Source organism: Taudactylus pleione, unplaced genomic scaffold (assembly GCF_031769625.1).
Source record: "Taudactylus pleione unplaced genomic scaffold, aTauple2 ptg000207l, whole genome shotgun sequence".
NCBI classification, from domain to species: Eukaryota; Metazoa; Chordata; class Amphibia; order Anura; family Myobatrachidae; genus Taudactylus; species Taudactylus pleione.
In genome coordinates, this window is record NW_028284609.1 from 3277501 (window position 1) to 3303869 (window position 26369).

General features: G+C 43.8%; 1 protein-coding gene across 4 annotated transcripts in view; it reads right to left on the reverse strand.

Moving 5' to 3' along the window:
• The window catches only part of PPP1R12A (protein phosphatase 1 regulatory subunit 12A), a 185593-nt gene that overhangs the window by 60769 nt on the left and 98455 nt on the right, over positions 1-26369 (reverse strand). For all 4 annotated transcript variants that reach the window (XM_088478110.1, XM_088478108.1, XM_088478109.1 and 1 more), the window contains exons 4-5: positions 21639-21798; positions 15357-15501 (exon numbers count right to left, since the gene is read on the reverse strand). In XM_088478110.1, the coding sequence (XP_088334236.1) occupies positions 15357-15501; positions 21639-21798 (305 nt within the window). The remainder of the gene's footprint in view (positions 1-15356; positions 15502-21638; positions 21799-26369) is intronic.

A 26369-nucleotide genomic window follows, 5' to 3' on the forward strand; every position in this document is an offset into this window, starting at 1 on the left:
AAACAGCCTGTGACATGACACTTAGGAGATGATTGGCTGGTACCTTACCTTTGTTTGCTTTTATGTCCTAACAAAGCTTAGTTAATAAACCACACAGAGAGGTAAGCACATGTTTAAGCTGGTCTCATGATAGAATGCAGATATTCAGATCTGCTTTGGCTTCACACTTTAGCCCCATTAATTCTGTTAGACTATTGCGGCATACACAAAGCTAAGGAATAGAAAAAAAAATTCAGATTGAATTTAATCACACACAAAATATAGTTTGCATCCATTTAGTTAGAAATAGCTGTTTACCAAAGTAACTTTTACTAATTTTTGTGCGCCAGAGATTGCGCCTCATTTCTGTAGCATAGTAGATAAAATAATTTCAGTCCATTATGTAAGGAAAATATAGTTAAGGAAGACTTACCTAGATAACTCCTTTTCTTTGCGGTCCACAGGGATAACATGGGGATATTATGGTTGGAAGACCAGGTACCAAACAGTTAAAGCTTTGGCTCCCAGGTGCCCTGGGTCTTCCTCCATATATACCCCACCCCTAGCCATAGGACTTCAGTTTAGTTAACAAGACTAAAGACAGGAGAAGGAAGAACAATCGTACACCAGAAACACTCTTACAGAAGATGAGGGAATCGGTGACTGAAAGAAAATCACCCAATGAAGCCAGATGCGTCAGGGTGGGTGCCTTGTGGACGACGAAAACAAAGGAGTTATCTAGGTAAGTCTACCATAACACTATATTTCTTCTTCGGGGTCCATAGGGATCCACAGGGATACCATGGGGATTGTCCAAAAGCAGTTCCCCTAGGGTGGGGGATGCTCCTGAGCAGAAAGGAGAACTCATCACCCAAAAGGAAACATCCTAGGAGGCAAAAGTATAAAAGGCATAAAACCTAAGAAAAGTGTGGACAGAAGACCACGTGGCAGCCTTGCAAGATTGTTCAGCAAAGGCACCACTACTGAAAGCCCACTATGGCCCTACAGACCGAGTAGAATGTGCTGTCATCATGCTTGGGACAGGAAGTTCAGCCTGTGTGTACACCGGAGATAGTCATGTGTAGCCATCTCGCTAGAGTCTGCTTATGAGCTGGCCGTCCTAGTTTGTGAAAACCATATAACACAAAAAGAGAATCTGATTTTCTAACAGAATTCGAGCGCTCCACATAAATAAGTAGAGCACGAACTACATCCAGGGAGGCTTCACTTACAGAAAGGTCTGGTGCTTGAAAAGCTGGAACAATTTCTTCTTTACATGTAAACGGGACGCTATCCTAGGAAGATAAATCTTTTTTATACGAAGAACAGCTTTATCCTAGTGAAAAATAAAAAATGGGGAGCAACAAGAGCGCTGCCGAAGCAGACACTGCAAGCTGAAAAGATAGCAAGAAGAAAAAAAAAAAAAGAAGTGTCTCTGCCGTCAACCACTTAAAATCTAGAGTCTAAAGTTTCAAATGGGGAAGCTTGTAACCCCTTAAGAACCAAAGACAAATCCCACGGTGCTACCGGTGGAACAAAGGGAGGCTGACTCGCAGAACTCCTTGGAAAAAAATTCTAACATCTGGTACTTACGCAATCTTCTTCTGGAACCAGACTGACAGAAGCCTGCACTCTCAAAGTGGCCAGGCGGAGACCACTGTCTAATCCTGCTTGCACAAAAGCCAGTATCCTGGAAATCCTGAATACCTTAGGACCATATTCTTTATGAGAACACCACTGACCAAAAGAATGCCAACCTCTGTAATAGATGCAGGCAGAAGCAGGCACTGGAAAAACCTTTTGCTCTTAGGATGGAAGATTCAAGAGCCACGCCATCAAAGCCAGATGAGGTAAGTCCGGATGTCGGCAAGGACCCTGCGTTAGCAGATCCTGCCATAGAAGAAGAGGCTAAGGACCATCTATGGGCAGATTCTGTAGGTCGGTGAACGAATGACGTCTGGGCCAGAGTAGAGAAATCGGAGGCATTAAATACGCCAGTTGAAGTCCCATCTTCCTGCCAGTGCATACACGAATGCTGATTATGTGTCTCTGGACCTGGACCCGTACTTGGGGACCTTATGGTTGTGGCATGAAACCATGAGATCTATCTCCAGTATACCCCATTTGTTTACCAGAAGCTGAAACACTCCCAATTGGAGAGACCACTCTCCGGCGTGTATATCCTGACTTAGAAAGTCTGCTTCCCAATTTAGCACTCCCGGTATGAATTTTGCAGAGAAGGCCGGAAAATGACGTTCTGCCCAAATCAGAACCTTTGTCACTTCTTTCAAGTCTGCATAACTACTTCTGCCTCCCTGATGATTGAGGAAGGCCACTGTAGTCGCTTTGTTGGACTGGATCTTGACCAGCCTGCCCTCAAGCAGGTCCTGTGCCTTTTTCAGTGCTCTGTATACTGCTCGCAGTTCCAGAATGTTTATTGGCAGATGACTGATATGTCCATCTTCCCCAAAATGGACGCCCTGTTTAAGTGATCCTTTCTCAGACACCACAGGAGGGAGTGACGAACCTCTGGAGTGAGAAGGATCCTCTGAGAACTTATAAGATTATGCTGTCCGTTTCACTTGGAGAGAGTCAATCTTTGCAGAGGCCTGGAATGTAACTGGGCATATTCCACCATGTTGAAGGTGGATACTAGGGACCCCAGGAACTGTATTGCTTAGTGAATAGATACCCTCTGATTTCGGAGCAATTTGCGCAACCGCAATTGTAGAGCTGAAAACCTGTCCACTGGTAAAAAGATCCTTTGTGCCAGGAAATCCAGTGGTGCCTCCAGATGTACCATATTATTGGAGAAAGGGTAGACTTTTTCCAATTAATTATCCAGCCCTGCTCCCGAGTAATAACTCCTTCCTTGTTAGCTAAAGGAATCGGCAGTTGTGCAGACAACCTTCTGGGGAGTAACCCTTTAGCAAGGTGTCACGTAAGAATCCCCAGTAGGGAGCAGGATTTCCCAAAAAATGCACTCTCCCTGTGGGAGTGTAAAAAGACACGTCTTTTTGGAATCTGGAACAGTCTACCTGGAGTGTTCCATGCTTCCTCCATAAGCTCAGTGAGCTGTTCAGATTGAGGGAATCCAACTTAACCTTCTGGTGTCTTAACACCAGGTTTATTAGGCTTTAGGAGCCGGTACTTCATCTTCTATAATGAGAATTGAATTAACCACCCTTGCTAGAGAGGAAAATCCACTGATGAATGATGCTCCTCCTCTCTGAGATAGGCCCAGAGGAAGAAACCTGTGTATCCTCTGCTTCCTCAAATGATATATCAGAATTTGAAATCAAGGTGGATTGAAAGGATGGTGCAGTCCATCTATATCAGGGGTGGGGAAACTTTTTCTGCCAAGGGCCATTTGGATTTTAAGAAAATCATTCGGGGGCCATACAAAATGATTAACTTAAAAATTAGCCTCCTATATTTGGTTAATATATTAACTCACCCTTAATGCGATGGCTGGAACTGCTTCTCTTTGGTGAGGCGTGTGAGGTTAGCTGGTATTGCCGATGTTGCTACTCGCAACTGATTTTCCAGGTTTGTGTCGGTCAGTCTGGAGCGCAGTTGACTCTTTGCGATGGCAAGTTTTGAAAAGAACTGCTCGCAGCAGTAAGTTGTTCCGAACAGAAATTCATATTTCAATGCATGTCTCCTCAAAGTGGGAAATTCAGCATTACTTATGTAATGTTTATAGAACGCAAGCAGTGGGAGGTTGTGGTATCTAGCTTTCAGCTCATCATCGCTTTGCAGCTGAAAGATTTTGTGTTGGAGGTTATCAGGCACATCAGCTGGTTCCACATTGAACGGTGTAGCAAAGATGTTCAATTCCATTTGTTTACTTTTCACATCCTTAAATCTTTCATCAAAAGCCTCAACTAGTTTCAAACATTCACCAGCATATTCAAGTTTTAGAAGGCTTTTGTCCTTCTAGAGTGGGGAAATGCACCAGGTTATTCCTTTCTAGTTGCACTTTCCACAGCCTTAATTTAGCTTCAAATGAATTCACATTTGAAAGCAGGGAGCTGAGAAGCTGGCTGGGTCCCTGCAGCTTGATGTTCAGCTCCGAGAAGTACTTGGTAATGTCCACCATGAATGCTAGATCACACAGCCACTTGCTATCACTGAGTTCCCTGACAGGTTTTCACTTCATGTCCATGAACTGCTTGACTTCATCCTACACTTCGCAAAACCTTATGAGCATGTTCCCGCGACTCAGCCACCGGACTTCACAATGATAAACAAGATCACCATACTCAGAGCAAAGATCATTCAGTAACTCCTTAAATTGGTGGCTGTTAAGCCCACGGCTTTCGAAAAAATGTATATATGACACTACTGTTGACATCCCATTGTTGAGCTTCAACGACTGTGCACTGAGACCTTCTTGGTGTATGATGCAGTGGCATATAATTAAATCACTTGGATCAAGACAGACGATTCAGTTCTTTATTGACAAATGCAATTAGCCCTTTTTGCGAGCCAACCATGGCTGGAGTTCCATCTGTAGTAAGGCCACTTAACTTTTCAAATTTTAGCTCAAGCTTTTTCATTGATAAAACAAATCTCTCAAACAAGTCCTCACCTCTTCTAGTGCCATGCATGGCTTCTAGTGACAGCAGTTCCTCTCTCGTGTCAAACTCTTCAGTTATCCCACGAACAAAAATGGCCAGTTGGGCAGTATTTGTTATGTCTGTTGTCTCGTCACAAACCAGAGAGAAAATTGGAAATCTCCTGCAGAAACCTTCAGTGTTTTTTCAATATCTTGTGCCAAGTCAGTAATCCGATCTGAGACGGTTCTCCGAGACAAACTAACAGTTTGAAACAATTTTACTTTGTCTGGTGCTAATAACAGCCATCATGCACTCCTTCACAAACTGTCCCTCTACATGAGGCTGCAGCTTTTTTGCGATTAGCTTGCTCACTACAAAACTCGCCTGAATAACGTTGTCTCTGTCGCAACGAAGCCTAGTGAAAGTGGCTTGTTGTGATTCCAAACTCCGCTGAAGAGCTTTGATTTTATCCAGACGTATTTGGCCTCTCAAATCATTGAGCGGTAATGACGCTCCAGATTGGCTTTTTTAATGACTGCTAACACACCGCCACAAACTAGGCACACAGGTTTTCCTTTGACTTCAATAAAAAAAAAAAATACTAATTTGTCCAATTTTCTAGGAAAGACCGACATTATGCATCAACTTTTCTTTTATTTTTTATACTCGCCATTTGTAGGATGTCACAGCACTTAATAACTATTATCCAGTCACTGGATTTTGCAATATATATGCTCCTAGTCTGCCAGTCACTGACTGTCCTCTGACAAACGCAAAATATACACTCACACTTATAGTACTTTTCTATGGGTTTCAGAAGCCAAGAGGAGGGGAAGGCTGTCTATATGTTGCCAGGCAGAGTCACACATCCCTATGGATGTGTGACAGGCAGATTGATAAGGCAGCCCTGGGGTTCTCTCAGTCCTAACCAGCCATATGACAGCACTGACTGTACACCCCCCTGTTGTGCCACCACTGCCTGTCTGCGCTGTTAGGGTGAGAGTCCTGCACTAACCGGCTCAATGGCAGCCAGTTGACAGCCCTGATTCCCCCCCCGTGCGCTGCCTGCCTGCCGCTGATGGGGAGAGAACCCTGCGTGGCACTTAATGACAGTCCTGACACCGGCTGATGCCTGTAACACTTGCAGATAGGTAGATGCTAAAAACCAGATTCTGAACTGAGTGGACATAACCCTCCATCCAGAAAGGATGTATGGGAAGAGGAAACATAGCAGGCTGTAATCACTGTGGGTAATCCAAAGTGGGAGGCAGTGTGGGAGTTGATAAGCGGTCCACTAACTGCGTCATAACCTGAGGCCCGGAAGGACATTCAAGGTGACTCCTAAACAGGTGCTGGCGAGGTGGACTGTTGTGGTGTGTAACAATCAAACCACAGTCCATCCTGTATGAAATCCTGAGGGGCCAACTGCACAGGATTTACATGAAACCAGCACAGGGACAACAATCTCATGTTTACCCTTGTCCTGAGACATGGGAAATACTTGCAAGTAACCTAAAACCAGTGTAGGGTTAACAAATGATGTGATCCTTTTCACAGATAAAAATAAATGTGAAGTACTCTCTAACCCCTATACACCAGGTAGTTGGGGGTTAGGAAAAACAAAAGAAAACAAAAACTTATTTTCAGCAGAGTTAACATAACACATAAAATAACTATATTTGCAAATGGGCACTAAATCGCAATCATTGTTCTCCCCAGGCTGTTTTCTGAGGGCACATCGACTGGCAGAAACAGCCTACTGGACAGCACTTTTCCCCGCTGTGGAACACTGGCTGACCGGAGGCTAAAGAAGCCTCAGATCGCTTCAGAGGTTCCTGGTAGTGCAGTGCGCGGGTGACATCATCTGCAATGTGAGGAGCCTGCCCTGTGCACTTGCTGGATCTAGTTAGATCCAGTCAAAGCGAGGCAGCAGGAGAGGGAGCGTGAGCAAGCTAAGGTAAGTTCTGGGCTGGGACCGGGACCAGTCTGGGTGGGGGCACTGCATAAGGGACCAGCCTGAGGGCACTGCATAAGGGACACTATTTAAGCCAGGGGGCACTGCATAAGGGACCAGCCTTGGGGCACTATTTAAGCCTGGGGGCACTACATAAGGGACCAGTCTGGTGTTACTACATAGGGGAACTACTTCAGCCTGGGGGCACTGCATAAGAGCAAAGCAAAACTACAGGGGGCAATGCATAAATGGGAAAACTACAGGGGGCACTGCATATGGGGATAACTACAGGGGGCACTGCATAATGGGCACTTTTGACTGAGCGCCAGAAATGGAGCAGCCAGAGACCTGTTGGGCTAAAATGGTAAGGGAGATACCCCTTTTCCCGGCGCGCGCATAATTGCGAAGGCCCCCACCCGGCTACAAAAAATTTCTTTGGAGAACACTGGCAATCACATTGGTAGGATATAAGTGGAAAGCATACAAATATACTTACAAGTCGGCACAGAATCAACTTATACAAACACAAAACTTGGAAGGATTTTTTTACCTTGGTCCTAGGGGAATGGTATATTAAGAGAGCCCAAATCTCCCCTCAGCAGACATTTCCATGATCAATTGCTGCTAAGCGATTCCAATTAATTAGGAGAGAGGGTGATGGCAGGCCAGTCTGTGAAGTACAATTTAACCCTTACACATCCTGGTAGTTGAGGGTCAAATGGACCAATAGCAGCGATAGTTGTAACTGACAGTCATAAATAAAACCTGCCTGAACTCCTGTTTTCTTTTACGCTTAACATATACAAGTATAAAAGGTAACAAAATTCAATATGACCACCTTCAAAAATATCTTAATGAATGTGAAGTACTCTAAAACTCCCACCCCAAGAGGATGGAGAGAAAACAGTGATCATTATAATTGACAGACAGAACTTAAAGACAGTGGTAGGACATACAGCACCGTATACCTTAACCAAGGGAGAGGTATACAGGGAGACTGAACCAGACCCTCCTTAGACCAATAGCTACAGGGCGCACTGAACATGGACCGTCAGCATCTCATACACGTGGAGGGTAGGCAGAGCAATCCAGAAGCGCAAAACCCTTCGTAGGGACTGTGTCTGGGTTGGGAGAAGGGCTGCCAGGGGAACACCTACCTACTATAAGCTGCATTAACCAACTGGGTACACTGGCCTCGTGGCAGCAGATATGCGTCTGCTGCCGATCCCGGCTGGTGTAGTAAAGATGCGGACAATCACTGGTCCTTACAGAAGTAGCTTCTGGTGCGTTTCTGACACCAGAAGCAATGACTGCCGCGCGCGATTCCACATAAGTGAGGAATCGCCTTACCTGACATATCCGAGCATCCGGTGCAGTCCAGGTAGTAGCATCGCTGCTAAGCTCAGCTCAGCCACGACCCACCAAAATGACCAGCACAATTACTGATGTTGCGGCTCGGCGGAGGTCAATTGAGTCGCAGTACATGCATCTTAATACAGACGCTTAGTACTGCCAACTCAAAAAAATTTAAATAAAACAAAATAAAACCTGAGCAGTCCCCTATTACAAAAGTGCGTCTGAATCCTGCCGTACCAAACAAACTGAAGTCCTATGGCTAGGTATATGTGGAGGAGGACCCAGGGTATTCTGCGAGCAAAAGCTTTAACCGTTTGGTGCCTGGTCTTCCAACCATAATATCCCTATGGTATCCCTGTGGATCCCTATAGACCCCGAAGAAGAAAGTATCCTTTGTAACTATTTTACAGCCTCTGTAAGCTCTTTTGTTTAATTAAATCAGCTAGGTTTTCAGAGCATAAAGATATCTACTTTTATGTTAAAAAAAAAAAAATCATTTAACCAGTTACTTTATGTACTTTTAGCCTAAGATCTATGTCACACAGGGATTTTAATTCCTGTTCACCTGTGTTAAAACAAAGAATTATTGTGAATGCTGTACCGAAAGCCAAATTTCAAACTTTCCTACTTATTGGATCTCACCCCAACAAATGCTGAAGTGGGGTAGTCCAAGGGGCAAGTGCATTTCACATCATCAAGGCCCCACCCACCTACTTTCTTCGCTAGTCTCTCAGACATTACAAATGAGTAAGCAAGTAAGCAGCATTGTGCTGTGCCTCAGGGAAACAAGACTATACAATATTGTGGGAGGAAACAAAATATCTGCTTTCAATGATGGAACTCTTAAGAAAAAGCATGAAACTATGCATATGAGGGAGTAATTCTATTAGCAAATGTAATAATGGGTAGTAGCAATCAAAATAATTCCAGTGATCACGCTGAGCGGCAAAATGTGGGTCCCAGGGACCCACCACTTTAAAAAAAATGGGGTCCTACCTGACCATTTCTGGGTCCCATCATAATTTATGCTTTAGAGCTTCCCATATTCCCCTCAGACCTCCCCACATGCCACCACACTTCCTCACATACTCCTAGAATGCCCATCTGATACCAATAGCATCAGTTTTGTACACAGAGGTCAGACTGAAGTACCCATTGACAATAATGGGGACTGCAGTCTGCTGCGATAGTTAGCCTTCTGCAGGAGATTTCTGTGAAATCTTCTGAATTAGACTGTTTTTACAAAGTGGTGATACATACAATTATGCAGAAACTGTAGCTCTGCATAATTTTTTGAAAACCAACGAACCGATAAAAATATTTTAAAAACATAAAAAGTTTCTTCTTACCTCTTCTGTCCTTTTATTCTGGTGAGCTAGATGGGGGGCGACTGCGCTCATGCTGCAGGTCCTTATGGCTCCTCATCTTCTTAAAGTGTGGGAGGCGAAATTGGGGAGAGGAGCAGGAGGTGGGGAGCCGGGAACAGGAGCAGGAGGTGGGGAGCTGGGGACAGGGAGATTCGGGGAGACATTATAGGTGAGGGGAGCTGGGGACAGGAGGAGTAGGCAGGGACTGAAGAAGGGTCTGAATTCCAGGTATTAGATGTGCAGGAGAGCCATGTACAGGAAAAGGGTAGCTAGGGACAGGAGGAGCAGGCAGGGAAAGAGAAGGGTCTGGGTGCCATTGGGTATTAGAGGTTGAGAGGAGCCATTGACAGGATGAGGTAGAGGGGTAGGCAGGGACAGGAGAAGGGGCTGGGTGCCACTGGGTATTAGAGGGGGAGAGGAGCTGCAGACAGGAAGAGGTGGAGGGGTAGGCAGGGACAGGAGACTGGGTGTTACAGGGGGAGAGGAGCCACTGACATGATGAGGTGGAGGGGAGCTGGGGACGAGTAAGCAGGGACATGGGCTGGTTGCCACCGGGTATTAGAGGTGGAGGGGAGGCAGGGATTAGAGGCAGAAAGCTGGGGACTGCTGGGGCCAGGTGTGCAGCTGTGTTCTACTTCCTGAAACTGAATTAAAGGCCATGGCGTGCTGTTCCCAGAATGCAGGCAGGGAGGAGGGAGCGGGGCCTCTTGTCTGTACTTTAGCCAGACAGCGGTACACCTGTTACTGCCCCCCCTCCCCCGCGCCATGCCCGCACCACACCAAGGCCACCGGTAGCGCTACCTGCTATAGGGTGTCGTCTTCAAGCCGGGGCCGGGCGGTCTTCTTCATGCCAGGGGAGGGGGTGCGGCCCACAGTCTTCACGCCGGGGGGAGGAGGGGTGGCACCCAACGTCACGCCGGGGGGAGGAGGGGCGGCCCGCAGTCTTCATGCCAGGGGAAAGGGATGCGGCCCGCAGTCTTCACGCCGGGGGGAGGAGGGGCGGCCCCCCGTCTTCACGCCGGGGGGAGGAGAGGCGGCCTGCAGTCTTCACGCCGGGGGGAGGAGGGGCGGCCTGCAGTCTTCACGCCGGGGAAGTCCACTGACTGCTGAGTGAGCTGCAACATCGAGGGGCGTGTAACGGCTGGCCCTACCTCCTTCTTGATGTCTGCCCTGCAGCCTGGCCAGGGGAGACATGAATCATGTAACCTGGAGCCGGAGATTGACCGGCAGCGGAACGCGTCCCCGGGGACCCACCCACTCTGAAAAAGTGAGTCCCCGGTCCTCATTTATGGGTAAAATACGCGCAATAGCACGTATTTGTGATCACTGGATTCACTGTGCTAGTTCTCGTCAAACTTGGAACAGTCAATTTAAAAGCAAGAAAAATTTATGCAGTTATATTAAAATGTACAGCTGTTTAATCTTCAACACCCTCTTACTGCCCCAATATTTACTTTCATAGTACAGTTAAACACACCTTATTGCCAAACCATGGATAGCAGAGTATGTATTACATCACTGTACTGAGCATAGCAAACTGCAAACCTAAAATGTTGATGAACGCAATGATTTAACATTTTTCACTGTTAACAAGGTCATAGTTTGAATTACTCCTATAATGGATATGACCTGAAAAGATGTCATATCTAACAGATGTTTATTCCCTTAATCAATTTTTTCATTTTTGGTAAAAACACTTACAAAAATGTTCTTTTAAGAAACGGCCACATGACTTTCCATTATAAATAAAACCATAATTTATTAAAAGTAGTGAGTGACCTTCAGATTTTTTCCTCCAACTCCAAAATAGGTTTCAAATTGGAAAGGTGTAAAGGAATAGTTACAGCTAAGGGTCAACAAATGTCTTCATAACAGGAACCAAAAAAATCAAGTCTTCTCTTGACTTAAACATTTAGTCAGCATTGTAATATGCGTTCAACTGCATAAATTCTATTCCCAGCCATTCACCAGAAGTAGGAGTATCAAGCCAAATTTCATAAACCAGTTTCTACCAAATTGATCTGTTTTGGTGCAAACCAGTGAAATGTGAACAAAACTTACCCAACATTTAAAATTGAAGTGGTTTGTAAAGTGGAAATGTCTGTTTACCTCCACAAACAAAAACACCCCATAAAATCTTGACCCTTTATTTTCTTGTTTCAGAAGTATTGCTTCTTAAAACAAATGTCAAAGATACCCATTAGCAATAAATCCCCTAGTGCCAACTAAATCCGGGTTGGGAACAGGCTGCCCTCTTCAGAGCCTTCAACTGCGGTACCCAGTTCTTTCCTTCTTTATCCCCCATCAATACTTTTCACCATCATACTGTATTGAGCTGTCATATTTGTTAAGGCTTATAAAACTTTTTTCTTACATTAAAATGCCTATAATGTAATAGAGAGTGGTGTCTCTTATTGATTAAATTTGCTGTTTTAATTATGGTTATTAAAAGTAATGTGTACCCCCTGCAGTGTAATAGGTTGCCTATAAATGATATAACCTCTCACATCAATGTGTGGCCTCCTGCAGTGTATCTGGTTGGCTATAAATCCTATAACCTCTCATCAATGTGTGGCCCCTACAGTGTATCAGGCTGCCTATAAATGCTATAACCTGTCACATTAGAAAGTTCTTACGCCACCATGTTGCTCAGCAAACCAATGCACTTTGGTGGAAAATTTTGCAAACGAATGAAAACTGAAGCAACCAGAGAGGAATTTGCACTGCAGCTCACAGATGTTCGTGACTGCTTTTACATTTTTTGTTGAAAAATTAGACATTTTTAATAGCACATAAGTGATTAGTATTTGAATATATACCCTGATCGTCTACTATTAATTGGATGGACACCTTGCTAACTAAAGATCTACAAAGGGTAATTAACAATCTCCACCCTCACTAGATAATATACCGGAACACTTCAGTCTTTCACACTGCTACATCAATATTAAGTGTGTGTGCTTAAGGCGCAGTTTCGGAATTCCCTATGCTTACAATATTATAGTGTGCACACTTCATAAATCTATGGACAGGTACTCTCAATATATGGCCATATATATTTGAATTGTTTTAATTATTGTGAATTGATCAAATTGAATTGTGTTTTAGATATTATTAAACATTTACCTTGATATGAGGAATTTTTTAAAAAATATTGATCCAATAAGCGCTGTTTTTTCTTTATAGCCATCATTGGCAGTAGTAACAGCAAGGGAGTACTGTCAGCATGCCAAATTTGCGGTAAAAAGCATGGGGAAGCTGTCGCATCAGAGACTCTGTTATCCAGCAAATCATCTGATACCCACTGAGAAATAGACAAAATCCCTCAGTGCAGTCTCATGATGCGTTTTTTTTTGTCACATTGGATTGCTACAGACACACATTCAAACTTAGCACAGTTTACTTGTGACAAGCATATCGCGGCCCATGGCTAGGTTATGAGGTCACATCTGCAATTTTATCTTTATGTTTTAAGCAGAAAAACTGCGTCACTATTACAGTAATACAGACTCAATCTGTATTACTGTGTCGTAATACAGATTGAGTCTCCCATATTCAAAATGCTTGGGACCAGGGCTATTGTGGATATCGGAATATTCAGTTGTTTGGAATATTTACATACCATACTGAGATCTTAGAAATGGGACCCAAATCTAAACATATAATGAATTTATGTTCTACAGTATATACACCTTATACACACAGCCTGCAGGTCATTTTATACAATATTTTTAATAATTTTGTGTATCCATACATGAATTTCATTTATGTTTCATATACACCTTATACACACCGCCTGAAGGTTATTTTACACTGTATTTTAATAATTGTGTGCTTTAAACAAAGTTTGTGTACATTGAACCACCAGAAAGCAAAGATTTCACTTTCTCAGTCATGCTAAAAATATTCTGTATTTCGGAATATTCTCTATTTCGGAATATTTGGATATGGGAGACTCAACCTGCACTAACAAATGAAGTCACAACAACCCCAAGATGTTTGTAGAAAGGGTAATAAAACCATAATTAACAGCAATTTTTTCAACAAACCAGTTAATGGATTGTTACAGCTGCAAAGTACCAAACAGTATAGTGATGTATGAAATTTGTTTAAAATAAAAATTGACACAACAATGGTCCATTACAGGAATACACAGTGCTCGAGAAACCTGCTCCTTCACAGTCTAAACAGCTTCCTGCTTGTGTCTAGCATAACTGGAAGGCATTGACCCTGTCACATGGGCAGAAGCATGATCGGTGTAATGGTTAGCATTACTGCCTCACAGCACTGAGGGCTTGGGTTCGAATCTCACTACTGTGTGGGTTTCCTCCGGGTTCTCCCATTTCCTCCCTTAATCCAAAAAAATACTTTAGGTTAATTGGACAAAAACTAACCTTTACAGTATGTGTATGCATTTGTATGAAAATATCGTAGGGAAAATAGATTGTAAGCTCCACTGGGACAGGTACTGGTGTGAATGGTGAAATGTTCTATGTAAAGTGTTGCAGAATGTGTGCACAAATAACAGTTGCTAAATAAATAAATAAGCCATCTCCTCGCTAACAATCACACTAGTGGGCAGATCATTGCCTCCTAAAAGTAAATGTCATCTTCTGAAATGATCTGTTAACAATGTAAAAATCTGTTTAGTTGTTCGCTGCCATCTGTATAACTGGATACGTCAGATAGTGAATAAAGTTTTCAGATTCTAGCCAAAAACACCTTAACAAGGGACAATTACCGTCCTGTCCCACCCCCCCAAAAAAACCTATTGGCACACTTGAATGAGTTCTATGTCTATTACCGGCAGAAATGGCGAGGACCCACTGTTCTAACAAAAAATCCACCTACAGCAGAACCCACTGATACAGTTACCAATTTACTTACTGGTGTATACATGTATAATTTGTTGTGTTTGAGTACTGCCTTGTAAAAATAAATCAGGCACAACTGTATTGTGTTTATTATAAACTGAAAATCACAAACTAATTTTGCTATTAAAATTTTTGTTAGCAAAAATTAGGGGGGGGGGGGGGGAAGGAGGGAATACACTGCTTGCAAACATTACATATTAAGACCCTTGTGTTTTAATAGCTTTAAGCTTCTCACAGGTGAAAAAAATGCCCTATTGAGGATAAAATTGTCTTACCATTGGGCTCTACCTGCACACCATTGCAGTAACTGTCACATTTACTGGATAAAAACCCCAGTCTGTTAAGGGATCATTGGTCAGGCAGTCAATCTGAAGGAAAGGTACAAAAAGGAAGACTAAAGAGCATTCTAAGAAAGTTAAGAGATAAAAAAATAAAATGCAAATATTAGGAGAGGGGTAAAAAATAATATAAAAAGATTTGGATATCCCTGTGAGCATTATTGTATCAAAAATCAGAAATTCACTCAACTAGTTTGCAACAGAGGTAAACACTAACCCCAAAAGGTAACCGTGTTGGCTATGGATGCAAGCAGTGTATTTCATCTTAGGCTTTCATTAAAACATTGCTGGCAAATAACTGCCTCTAAAAAATAGATGTTTAGAAAATGCAAGTTTACAGTTAAAGTACTAACTTTTAGTTGACAATACATAAACAAAACAAACATCCAATTGGGTCCAAATATCTCACTCTATCTCACAAACCTTTAGCAGGTCATGTAGTAGAGATCTATAATTTACCCATGATTCTTGTTTAAGGAGTCTGACCACTATCGGTCTACATGCCTGGGGACATGATGTGTTTAAGGCTTTGTGCCCATTGCCCTTCACGCTTTGAAGTAGAAATGTTGAATCTTTAGTATTTTCGATGACTGTAATACTAGCTCCACCCCTCTCTACCCTCCTCCCAGCTGTAATAAGTGTGTCTGTTTGTGTATTGCTTTGATTTTGCAATCAACATGGATGCCTTCCTGGTGTTATGTTTTGCTTTCGAATGTGTATTTTACTACGGTGTCTTTCTCTGACAACCTGTTAATGTTAGTTAATGCAATTAAAAAAATATATATTTGAATAAAATAACTATGTAGGTTCAGAAAAAGATGGAGACTAGTATAATTCGCTGGCGAGGATCTTACAAAACGAATTAGAACTAAAAGAAATATTCTAATGAAAGGAAGTGCAGCTATAAACACATATGAACCACTTACCACTTTATTGACAGCATCTATATCACACAGATTTTCTACCAGGATCTTACAAGCTTCTTCCTTGCACCAGTGAGCAGCTGCATGGAGGGGTGTCCAGCCATCAAAATCTTTAATATTAATATCATAACCTGCTTGAATTAAAAGCCTGTAAATAAAGCAAAATGGGGGGACATGTATCACTCAACTGTTAAAGTGAATTATTGAGGCAAATTAGTTAAGGTCATCTATGTGTTTAGGAACACACACACAATATATAATATACATGGCTTGAGCAGTGTGCGGTATTGCATTTACCTTGACAAAGGCCCCACATGGGGACCAAAATGTCAGACTTGGCCTATAACACTAGTGATATGTGATTAATAAATAACAGTCTTATTTCTGCAAATGGTGAGTGCCCTCTCCTCTTTGGATTTTTTCTATACATATGGACCTCAAATTTCTACAGACACTATATATATATATATATATATATATATATATATATATATATATATAGATATATATATATATATAGATAGATATATATATAGATAGATATATATATATGTGTGTGTGTGTGTGTATATATATCTATATCTATCTCTATCTATCTATCTATATATATATACACACATATATACACATGTACACACGAATCATGTTGCTTCTACATTGTTTCCTTAACTTTTTTTTGTAAAATAAAATGATTCCTTAAGCTTGTGTGTACATGTAAATCACTAAACACAGGATTTTCGTACTTCCCCATAAATCCCTATCTCTGATTGCATAGGGGACGCTAGAGGCTTCATGGCAGTAAGTATAGACATGTGCTAAGTGGGAGCTGGCACTTTAAATTTGAAAAATGTGACTAGCTCCTCCCCCTCTATACCCACCTTCAAGCTCAATCTTAGGAAACTGTGCCCAAGGAGAGATGGAAAAACAAACACAAACTGAAGAGGAGGTGGTGAAACACGTACACATAATCACAACACGGAAGTGTAGAAAGATTGGAATAACCGTAAAACAAGGAAAACCTTAAACAGTTCTAACCGATAAGGATACAACCGTGGCAGAAATGAACAGCGCAGGGTGGGTGTCCAGTGTCCCTTATGGAATCGGAGAAAGGGATTTATCGGTAAGTACTAAAATCCTGTTTTGTCCTTCATCCACTAGGGGACAGATGACCATGGGGACGTCCCAGAACTACCATCACGGGCGGGAAAGCACTGAGAACCCTGCAAAACAGCACGGCCAAACTGGGCTGCAGAGGCCGCAAACGTGTCAAATCTGTAAAAACAGATAAAAGTATGCCGACCAGACCAAGTGGCTAACTGGTAAAGCAATTACATGGAAACCCCGCGAGCAGCCGCCCAAGAGAAACCCACTGAACGAGTGGAAAAGTACTGTAATAGAAAAAGTAGGCCATATATGCCTGTCTGATGGTCAGATGAATCCAGCGCAAGCGTGTTTGGAAGCTGGCCAGCAGTGTCATAAAACAAACAGAGCATCTGTTTTACGTATTAGCTGCAGTCCTTTTCACATAAATCCGAAGAGCTCTAACGACATCCAAAATCTTGAAGTTGGTGAAGCCTGTGGAAGTACCGGTACCACAATAGGTTGGTTGATGTGGAAAGCCGAAACCACTTTGGGAGAATTTCCATTCTAGTACGGAGTCCAGCCCGATCCGAATGAAATATCAAGTATGGTGGACGACAGGATAGAGCCCCAAGCTCCAACACCCGTCTGGCTGAGACCAGCGCGAGTAGAAGTACCACCTTCCATGAAAGGTAAACTCCACAGTTTCCAAAGGTTTGAACAGAGAAGACTGTAAGAAGGAAAGGACCAGGTCCAATTCCCATGGAGCCGTAGGAGGTACAAAAGGTGGTTGTAACCGTATAACTCCTTGCAGAAAGGTCTGAACATCCGGAATCAAGGTTAGCTTCTTCTGGAAAAATACAGACCGTGCTGAAACATGAACCTTCAGGGAACCCAGACGTAGTCCGGCCGAGAAGCCTGCTTGCAGAAAAAGCAGGAGTCTGGCTAGTTTAAAATCGGTAGTAGGCAAGCCCCGCTGTTCACACCATGAAACATAAACCTTTTAAATACAGTGGTAATGCTTCGGAGTAACTTCTTTCCGGGCTCGAAGCATAGTAGGGATTACACTGGATGAAATCTTTCCTACACAGGATGGCCCTATCAACAGCCACGCCGTCAAACGTAGCTGCTTTAAGTCTGGATAGACTAACGGACCTTGTAGTAAGAGATAGTCTCTCAGAGGGAGGAGCCACGGATCGTCTATCAGCAGAAGACGTAGATTGGAATACCAAGCTCTGCGAGGCCAATCCAGAGCCACTAAGACATCTTGCACCTCTCCCTTTTGATGCGTTGTAGAATCCGAGGGAGAAGGGGAAAAGGTGGGAACAGAGACAAATCGGAACCTCCAAGGTGTTGACAGTGAGTCCACTGCCTCGAGGTCTCTCATCCGGAAGCAGTACCGAGGTAGTTGATGATTTTGTCTGGACGCCATGAGATCGACTTGTGGAAGACCCCACCGGTGGTCAAGTTGTTGAAACACCTGAGGATGGAACGCCCATTCTCCTGGGCGCACGTCGTGTCGGCTGAGGTAACCTGCCTCCCAATTGAAGATTGCCGAAATCGCCAATGCAAACCTTTCTGCCCAGCTCAGGATGCGCTTACCTCTTTCATTGCCGCCCGACTTCGGATGCCGCCCTGTCGATTTATGTACACCACTGCTGTGGCGTTGTCTAACTGAACTCTGACTGCCTGGCCCTGCAACAGGTGATGTGCTAGCTGAAGAGCGTAGAACACTGCCTGTAATTCCAAGATAATTAATCGGTAGACTCGCTTCCTGCGAGGTCCAGCAGCCCTGGAAGTGGTGTTCCTGAGTTACAGCCCCCCATCCTCTCAGACTTGCGTCCGTGGTGAGGAGAGACCAATCCCACAGTCCGAATCTCTTGCCCTCCAATAGGTGTGCTGAGTTCAGCCAACAGAGAAGGGAAATCGGAGTTTTGGTACATAATCTCACAGGTTGGTGAAGAAAAAGATGGGATGCTGACCACTGGGAGAGGAGGTAGAGTTGCAACGGTCTGGAGTGAAAACAGCCGTAAGGAATTGTCTCAAATGCCGCCACCATCTTTCCCAGAAGTTGAATGCAGACATGCACAGATACCTGACAATGTGGAAGAACCATCCTCACCATCTCCTGAATGGAGGCTGCCTTTTCCTGAGGAAGGAAAACACGCTGACATCCGGCTTCGGAAATACAAACAAACTAGAGTAGAAACCCTGCCCGGTCTGAGACTTGGGAACGTGGAACAAAACCAGCACGGATTATTATTTACCACCAATTATTTATATAGCGCACATATATTCCGCAGCGCTTTACAGAGAATATTTGGCCATTCACATCCGTCCCTGCCCCAGTGGAGCTTAGTGTATATTCCCTACCACATGCTCACACAAATACACACTAGGGTTAATTTTTGTTTGGGGGGAATTAACCTACCAGTATATTTTTGTAGCGTGGGAGGAAACCCACACAAGCACAGGGAGAATATACAAACTCCACAAAGTTAGGACCGTAGTGGGTATTGAACCCACGACCTTAGTGCTGAGAGGCAGTAATGCTAACCATTACACCATCTGTGCACTGATAGATTGCAGGACACAGAGTCACCCCTGCAGCTGTATAAATGTACTTGAGAGTATTCTCTAGTCTCCTGTCCGATGTCTCCTTCAAAGACGTGGCTCCCGGGACCGGTAGCGTAGTCTTCTTAGACATATGCGAGACCGAAGGGTCTACTGTAGGAGGAGTCTCACATCTGAGACATCTGAAATTTTTTATCCGGATGTTCCCAAGCTGAAATCATTAGAGAATCCAGTTCTTCTGCAATTGGAAAAGAAGTAGCTTGTCTTTGTTTCTTTAAAAAGAAAGACTGCCTTGCAGGACCCTTGTCCTCCTCTATCTGCAATGCCTGGCGGATTGCAGAAATTAACGCCTCTATCCCTTCGGACACAGTCCCGTTGCATGGAAAGAGCCATGGTTTTTGTGATCCCTTCCATTGATTTAGCTAAGGACTGCGCCCCAGAGGGGCTGACCCGGAAGCTTCTCTCTCCTTTCAAGAAGCCTCCACCTCAGCAGAGAGATACGACATAACAGATGTAAACTGCGTCGACCAAGACGGCGGATCTGCTGCTTGTTCAGGATCAAAATTGTCACACAACAGTAAGTTATATAACTACCCGTGTAAACGTCTCAGCACACTTTGTGCAGGTAAAGGACTTCTGTGACGCCTTAGAGCCCCTTCCAGCCATGGTACATACAGACTCCACACAAACAGTAAAGTGTAGTGGAAAAGGACAGGTAGAGGACTGAGACAGGTTTAGAGGCAGGAGAGAAGGGCTTAGATAAGGAGTATCACACTTGCCCTAATAGAGCTCCTAGCAGTGCTAAAAAACGCTAGGCATTAATAACAAGCAATCACTGAAGTGAAAGTAGTTACTTTCTTCCATAAATGCTCTCCTGACGAGCCTAAACCCCACTGTTCACTTACAGGTTTAGGTCAAGCTATCAGTCTCATGCAGCAGCTGTTTTCTTATTGCAGCAGTCAGTGTCCTCCGTGTAATGTCCGCCAGCACACTTAAGAGAAGCGCTGAGGCCGCTGGGAGGAAGGAACAGGACTCCGTAGCAAGGCTCCGCCACCACACTATGGCACTTACCTGAACTGTGAAGCGCACTGTGTGAGGGAGACCTCACATAGAGAATGATGCCGCTTGGCTGCCCTGCTACTCAGAGCAGCCTGCTGCTTATAAAACAGTGCCAATGAACCTGGCTACCCCGCTAGTCGGGGAGCCAGATTATACTCACATGACTGCCTCCGCTGCCGGTGGCGGTTTTACTAGTGGGGGACCTCGATGCGCGCTGCATGCAGCAGCATGCAGAACTCCCTTTGTAGAGACAGTGGTCTCTGTAGTTAGGGACCCCAGGCGAACTGCAAGCAGTTGCGAGTGGGTCCCCCCGGCAGCTCCTACAATGCAGACAGGCAGTGGCAGCTGCTGCCTGTCCTCTTTCATTCATTATATTCAGCGCAGCAGGGCTATTAATAAAACTAAAGACATAACCCTTAGGAGAAGTGTATAACACTACCAGCTCCCCTCGGGCACAAACAGACTGGGCTTGGAGGGGGTATAGAGGGGGAGGAGTTAGTTAAATTTTTTAAATTTAAAGTGCCAGCTCCCACTTAGCACATGTCTATACCCACTGTCATGAAGCCTTTAGTGTCCCCTAGTTGATGAAGGAGAAACTGGTGATCACATCAGTGTTTTCTGCTAACCCAGAATGCACATCGCGGCATGTTGGAGATCTCTGCCATCCCTAGGTCTGCCAATCATGTACCTGTTCACATCGAAAAAAAACCTGAGCCTTATAAGTTTAAGAAAAACAGTATTACAACAAGTGTCCTAGTATATCATCTCAGTTAAGGGATGTGCATAACTGGAACGATGATTAATTTTATGATCACTCCAAAAACATCTGTGAGCAGCAGTGGCGCAAGTTCATCCCTGACGCATGGAGGGCGTGACTAAGTTTCTATTAGGTCTATTTAATGAAGTAAATCTGCAGGATATCCCCCAAAAACACTTTTTCGGAAGTGTCTCACTGGCATAAGAAGCTGTTGAGGAACAGCGACACCAGCAGGGACAGGATATATATATATATATATATATATCTATCTCTCGATAGATGGAAGCGGCGGCAACAGCCCTCCACTAGTATATGGTTATGGTGGCTTCTCAGGTGTCGGGAAGAGGTGCCATGTATTGAGCAGCCATGACGGTATACTCTGGCTGCATATTTACAGACTTAAGTGGGGTGAATATATTGTGGGAGATGGAGGAGGTGCCCCCTCAGTGCTGTCGCCCGGCGGCAGGCGCCTCCAATGTCTCCTATGGCTCTGCCCCTGGTGAGCAGACAGAGGTGATAGATATAACCAGCTGACTTTGATCACAGGCTGATAAATAGAATTTCTAACATGTATTCCCGTTACACGGCCAAGTTACAGTGACAAAGACATGCGGTTTTTGAGAGAATATCAAAGTTCTAGTAAACAATGATATAGCAAAAGTTGACTACTTCATAATTTAACAAACCGTTAAATACTATAAAATTTCCACTATGAAATTTAAGGAAAGATCACATTAAATCTTCTTAAATAGTGCCATAACTTAACATCAGGTTTACATGCACAAAGGAGAGAGTCTTGCGATCAACACACTTACTTTAAAACTTCAGTGTATCCTTTAGCGGCAGCTACATGAAGAGCTGTGCCACCAGACTTTGCATGCCTCACATCAATTATTTGCCCACTGTTAAGCCACTGTCTTGCATCTCGAAGCATTATCCTTTCTTCCTCTTTCCGAGCTGCTTCAACATCAATACCTGTGAGTGATATGAGGAAAAAAAGCATATTACAATGCGTTACATTTATATATTTCATGTATGTATTGCACAAGGCCCTTGATCATTACGACAAAAGAAGCCAGTTTATTAAAGACTAACACCGCTTGAGTAGACTAGCCAGCCCACCCACTCAGGTTTGTCTGCTTCACTAACAAATATGATTTTACCTGCTTAATAATACGTACTTATTCTTACAAATACATATTATAAAGGAACAAAAGACAACAAACATCTCAAACACATATGCTAGCTCCAGATTTGCCTGTGGTGTTGATCTAGTCAAAATTTGTATTAGCCTATTATTTTTTGAGTGAGGATTGATATTATGATACACTGGGATAGAAGTACATTGATTCGTACCCTTGCAGAGCATATTTTCCCCAAAGGGGGAAGAAAAAAAAATTATTTATATATATAACCCAATATGGGCTTGAAACATATGCATATATATCTCATATAAAGTGATGAAGACCTGTTTGTTCTTTCAAGCCCTTGGGAACAAGGGTGCCTAATCCATGAATCCATCTACTTTCTGCTTGCAAAAGTTTGAGGCCACGGTTACCACCACGTATATCATTGGGTATGTGGTCTATCATTCTGTAACGTAGTGATGCCAAAGTATGTTTAGCTGTCGCAAAGTGCCTAGCTACAGGCTGATCACTAATCCCACTGTTAATGGCTGCTCTAATGGCCGATCTGTGGACTGTCATACGTTCCTTAAAGGACCGCTCCGTCTTCCCTATGTATGACAGTCCACAGGGACAGATGATCTGGTAAACAATAAATAAAAATAACCACAGGGGTGCACTAACGAGTCTTCAAAGCTATAACTTGAATCTTCTTAAATAAGGACAAACACAGCGAACTAAGTTTGTCCTTATTTAAGAAGATTAAATAGTTATACCTTTGAAGACTGCGGAGTGCATTCCTGTGGCTATTTTCTCTAGACTTAAGCCGCGTATCCACTTGTAGATAGTGCAACGACTGTACGATTACAACATCGTAATCGTACAGTCGTTCCTCATCCCCTGTAGTGCTTACACTGTCACATGTGTCATTCAGTGCAGGCACCCTCCCTCATCCCTGAACATGGCCAATCTGTCGTTATTGGCAGACTGACCACCATGTGCAGGCCAGTGTCCCGCGGGTGGGGAAATGTGCGGTGACCCGGTCACTGCCGGTGAATAGACGCTGGGCGCATGCGTCCGGCATCTATTCTAACTGCCAGCAGCGCTTGGGGGCTGCCCGGCGTGTCCGTAAGTGCCGGGCACGCCCCCAAGAGTGACGAAAAGGTGACTCATCATAGAAACGCCCCCTTTTCTGGTGCACGCTCACGGAAGTGCCCACTCTAGCTCCGGCGCCTTGCCTGCCGCCGGTGCTACTATATTATATTTTATTTATATATATATATATATATATATATATATATATATATATATATATACATATACACACACATATACACACACACACACAGCAGGTAAAATAAATATTGCACACCAACATTTTTCTCAGTAAATATATTTGTAATGGTGCTATTGCAGTGGTTCTATTGCAGTGGTTCCCAAACTGTGCGCCGTGGCACCCTGGGGTGCCTTAGGACACTGGCAGGGGTGCCTCAGGTTGGTGGTCCAACACCAAATCAAATTATTTATGGTCAATGTAATGTAAATAAGTGGACAAACAGGAGCGCAAACCTGTCCACCACCATACAACCTAAGGATGACAGGTAAGCACAATTTACTTCACGTTACTACATTTCTGAATTTCTCAATAACAAATTTTTTACTTAGGGGTGCAATGAAAACAATGCTGATTTTCTAGGGCGCCGTGGTTCACTAAAGTTTGGGAACTGGACTATTGTAATTAAATTTTCACCAAATGTCAGCAACAACCCATGTAATCCACACATGCAAAGAAATCAAACCAAAGATGTCCGTAAACAAAGTTATGTGTTATATGTTAAATGACACAGGGAAAAAGTATTGAACACAAAGAAAGGGAGGTTCAAAAAGGCATGGAAAGCCAAGACACCAGTTGAAATCTATCAGTAATTCCAAAGCAATCCTGCCCCTTGTCAGTGCATATTAATATAAGATGGGTCAGCCCCAACTGATGGCCTATAAAAAGGTGTCTCATTACCAAGGTGTCACATAAGAAACATCTCATGATGGGTAAAAGCAAACAGTTTTCTCAAGACCTTTGCAACCTTATTGTTGCAAAACATACTGATGGCATTGGTTACAGAAGGATTTCTAAACTTCTGAATGTTCCAGTGAGCACTGTTGGGGCCATAATCCGGAAGTGGAAAGAACATTTCACCATAAACCGGCCACAACCAGGTGTTCCTCGCAAGATTTCTGACAGAGGAGTGAAAAGAATTATCAGATCAGTTGTCCAAGAGCTTCAGAAAGACCTGGATTTAGCGGGTACAAATGTTTCAAAGAAAACAGTAAGTAAAGCACTCAACCAACATGGTCTGTATGCACACAAGACCCCATTGCTGAAGAAAAAGCATGTTGAAGCTCGTTTAAAATTTGCTGCACAACATTTGGGCACGCCTGTGAAATACTCTGACAATATAGTCTGGTCAGATGAGACCAAACTTGAACTCTTTGGATGCCCATAATACACACCATGTTTGGAAGAGGCACTGCACATCACCCCAAAAACACCATACCAACAGTGAAGTTTGGAGGTGGGAACATCATGGTGTGGGGCTGTTTTTCAGCACACTGTACTGGCATACTTCTTATATTTGAAGGAAGGATGAATGGAAACATGCACAGAGACATTCTTGATAAACATCTGTTGCCATCTACCAGGATGCTGAAGATGAAACGAGGGTGGACATTTCAGCAAGACAATGATTCCAAACACACAGCCAAGGACACTCAATTGGTATCAGAGAAAGAAAATGAAGCTGCTAGAATGACTCAGCCAATCACATGACTTGAATCCAATTTAAAATCTACGGAAAGAACTAAAGATCAGAGTTCATAGAAGAGGCACACGGAACCTTCAAGATTTGAAGACTGTGTGGAAGAATGGAGCAAAATCACGCCTGAGCAATTCATGCAAGTAGTTTCTCCATACAAGGAGGCTTCTTGAAGTTGTCATTACCAACAAAGGTTTTTGTACAAAGTGTTAAATAAATTTCAGTAAGCGTGTTCAAATACTTTTTGCCTGTTTCATTTCACATTATTACACAACTTAATGTATGGACATCTATGGTTTGATTTCTTTGCATGTGTGGATTGCATGTGTTGTTGCTGACATTTGGTGAAAATTTCATTACAATAGCCCCATTACAAATATATTTACTGAGAAAAATGTATATGTGTTCAATACTGATTTTATCCGCTGTATACACACATACAGGTTGAGTCTAACATACCCAAATATTACGAAATATGGATTTTTTTTTATTAGCATGACAGAGTGAAACCTTTACTTTTGATGGTTCAATGTATACTAACTCTGATTAAGGCACAAAATTAAAAACAAATATTGTATAAAATTACCTTCAGGCCATGTGTATAAGGTGTATATGAAAAATTAATTTCATGCATGTACACAAACTTTGATTAAGGCACAAAATGATACAAAATATTGCATACAATTGCCTGCAGGCTGTGTGTATAAGGTGTATATAAAACAAATGCATTCTGTGTTTAGATTTGGGTACCATTCCCAATATATTTCATTGTGGTACAGTGTTCGCAAATATGCGCTATAGCGCGTATTTTACCCGATATCGGGCACTGGGGACCCACTTTTTTAAAGTTACCGGGTCCCTGGGGACGCGCTGTGCTGTGGCCAATCCCTGACAGCTGGCTGCAGCACAGCGCGTCCCCCTGCAGTAACAGACACAACGCTGTCTGTTAGAGCAGCCAATGAGAGTCAATCAGACTCTCATTGGCTGCTGCTGTGGAAAGCCGTGCTGAGATCAAGTGTCTGATCCCAGCATCGGCACAGCGTCCGTGCCGGAGCTGGGACAGTGTGTTTGTTGCCAGCGCCGGGTACCTGGTGAAGGGACCGCCTGGTCCCTTCCACCAGTGGCGGCAGGAGAAGCTTGGCTCTGGGCGCAAGCTAAGCGGAGCTTGCTGCCCGGAAGCCAAGTAGCGGCAGTCGACAGCGGTTGTTTGGCACTGGCCGCGAGCCAAACACGGCTCGCAGTCCAGCAGCCAATAGGAGGCAGACGCGACGAGCCAATCGCGGCTCGCCGCGTCATAGCCCCACCCACTAGCGCCTTGAATTAGATGCGGCTGTGCGGGAAACTTCAGTACCAACGGCGCAGAGAAGACCTCCTGAAGGGCAGCGCGGCAACAGTTCCGGCGGCCGCGCAAGAGGCCAGAAGACGGCGTGGATCAAGAGGGAAGAAAGGAAGAGGCGGCGCCGCTGGCCAGGACAGGCCAGCGGCAGAAGTATGAAGCTGAGGACCGAAGAGGACTGTGGGGGTGGGAAGAAAAAAAGCTATCGAAGATCTCCCCCGCAGCCTCTTCCACCATGCGGTTAGCGGCCTTGGGCCACCATTATTTACCCCTCCC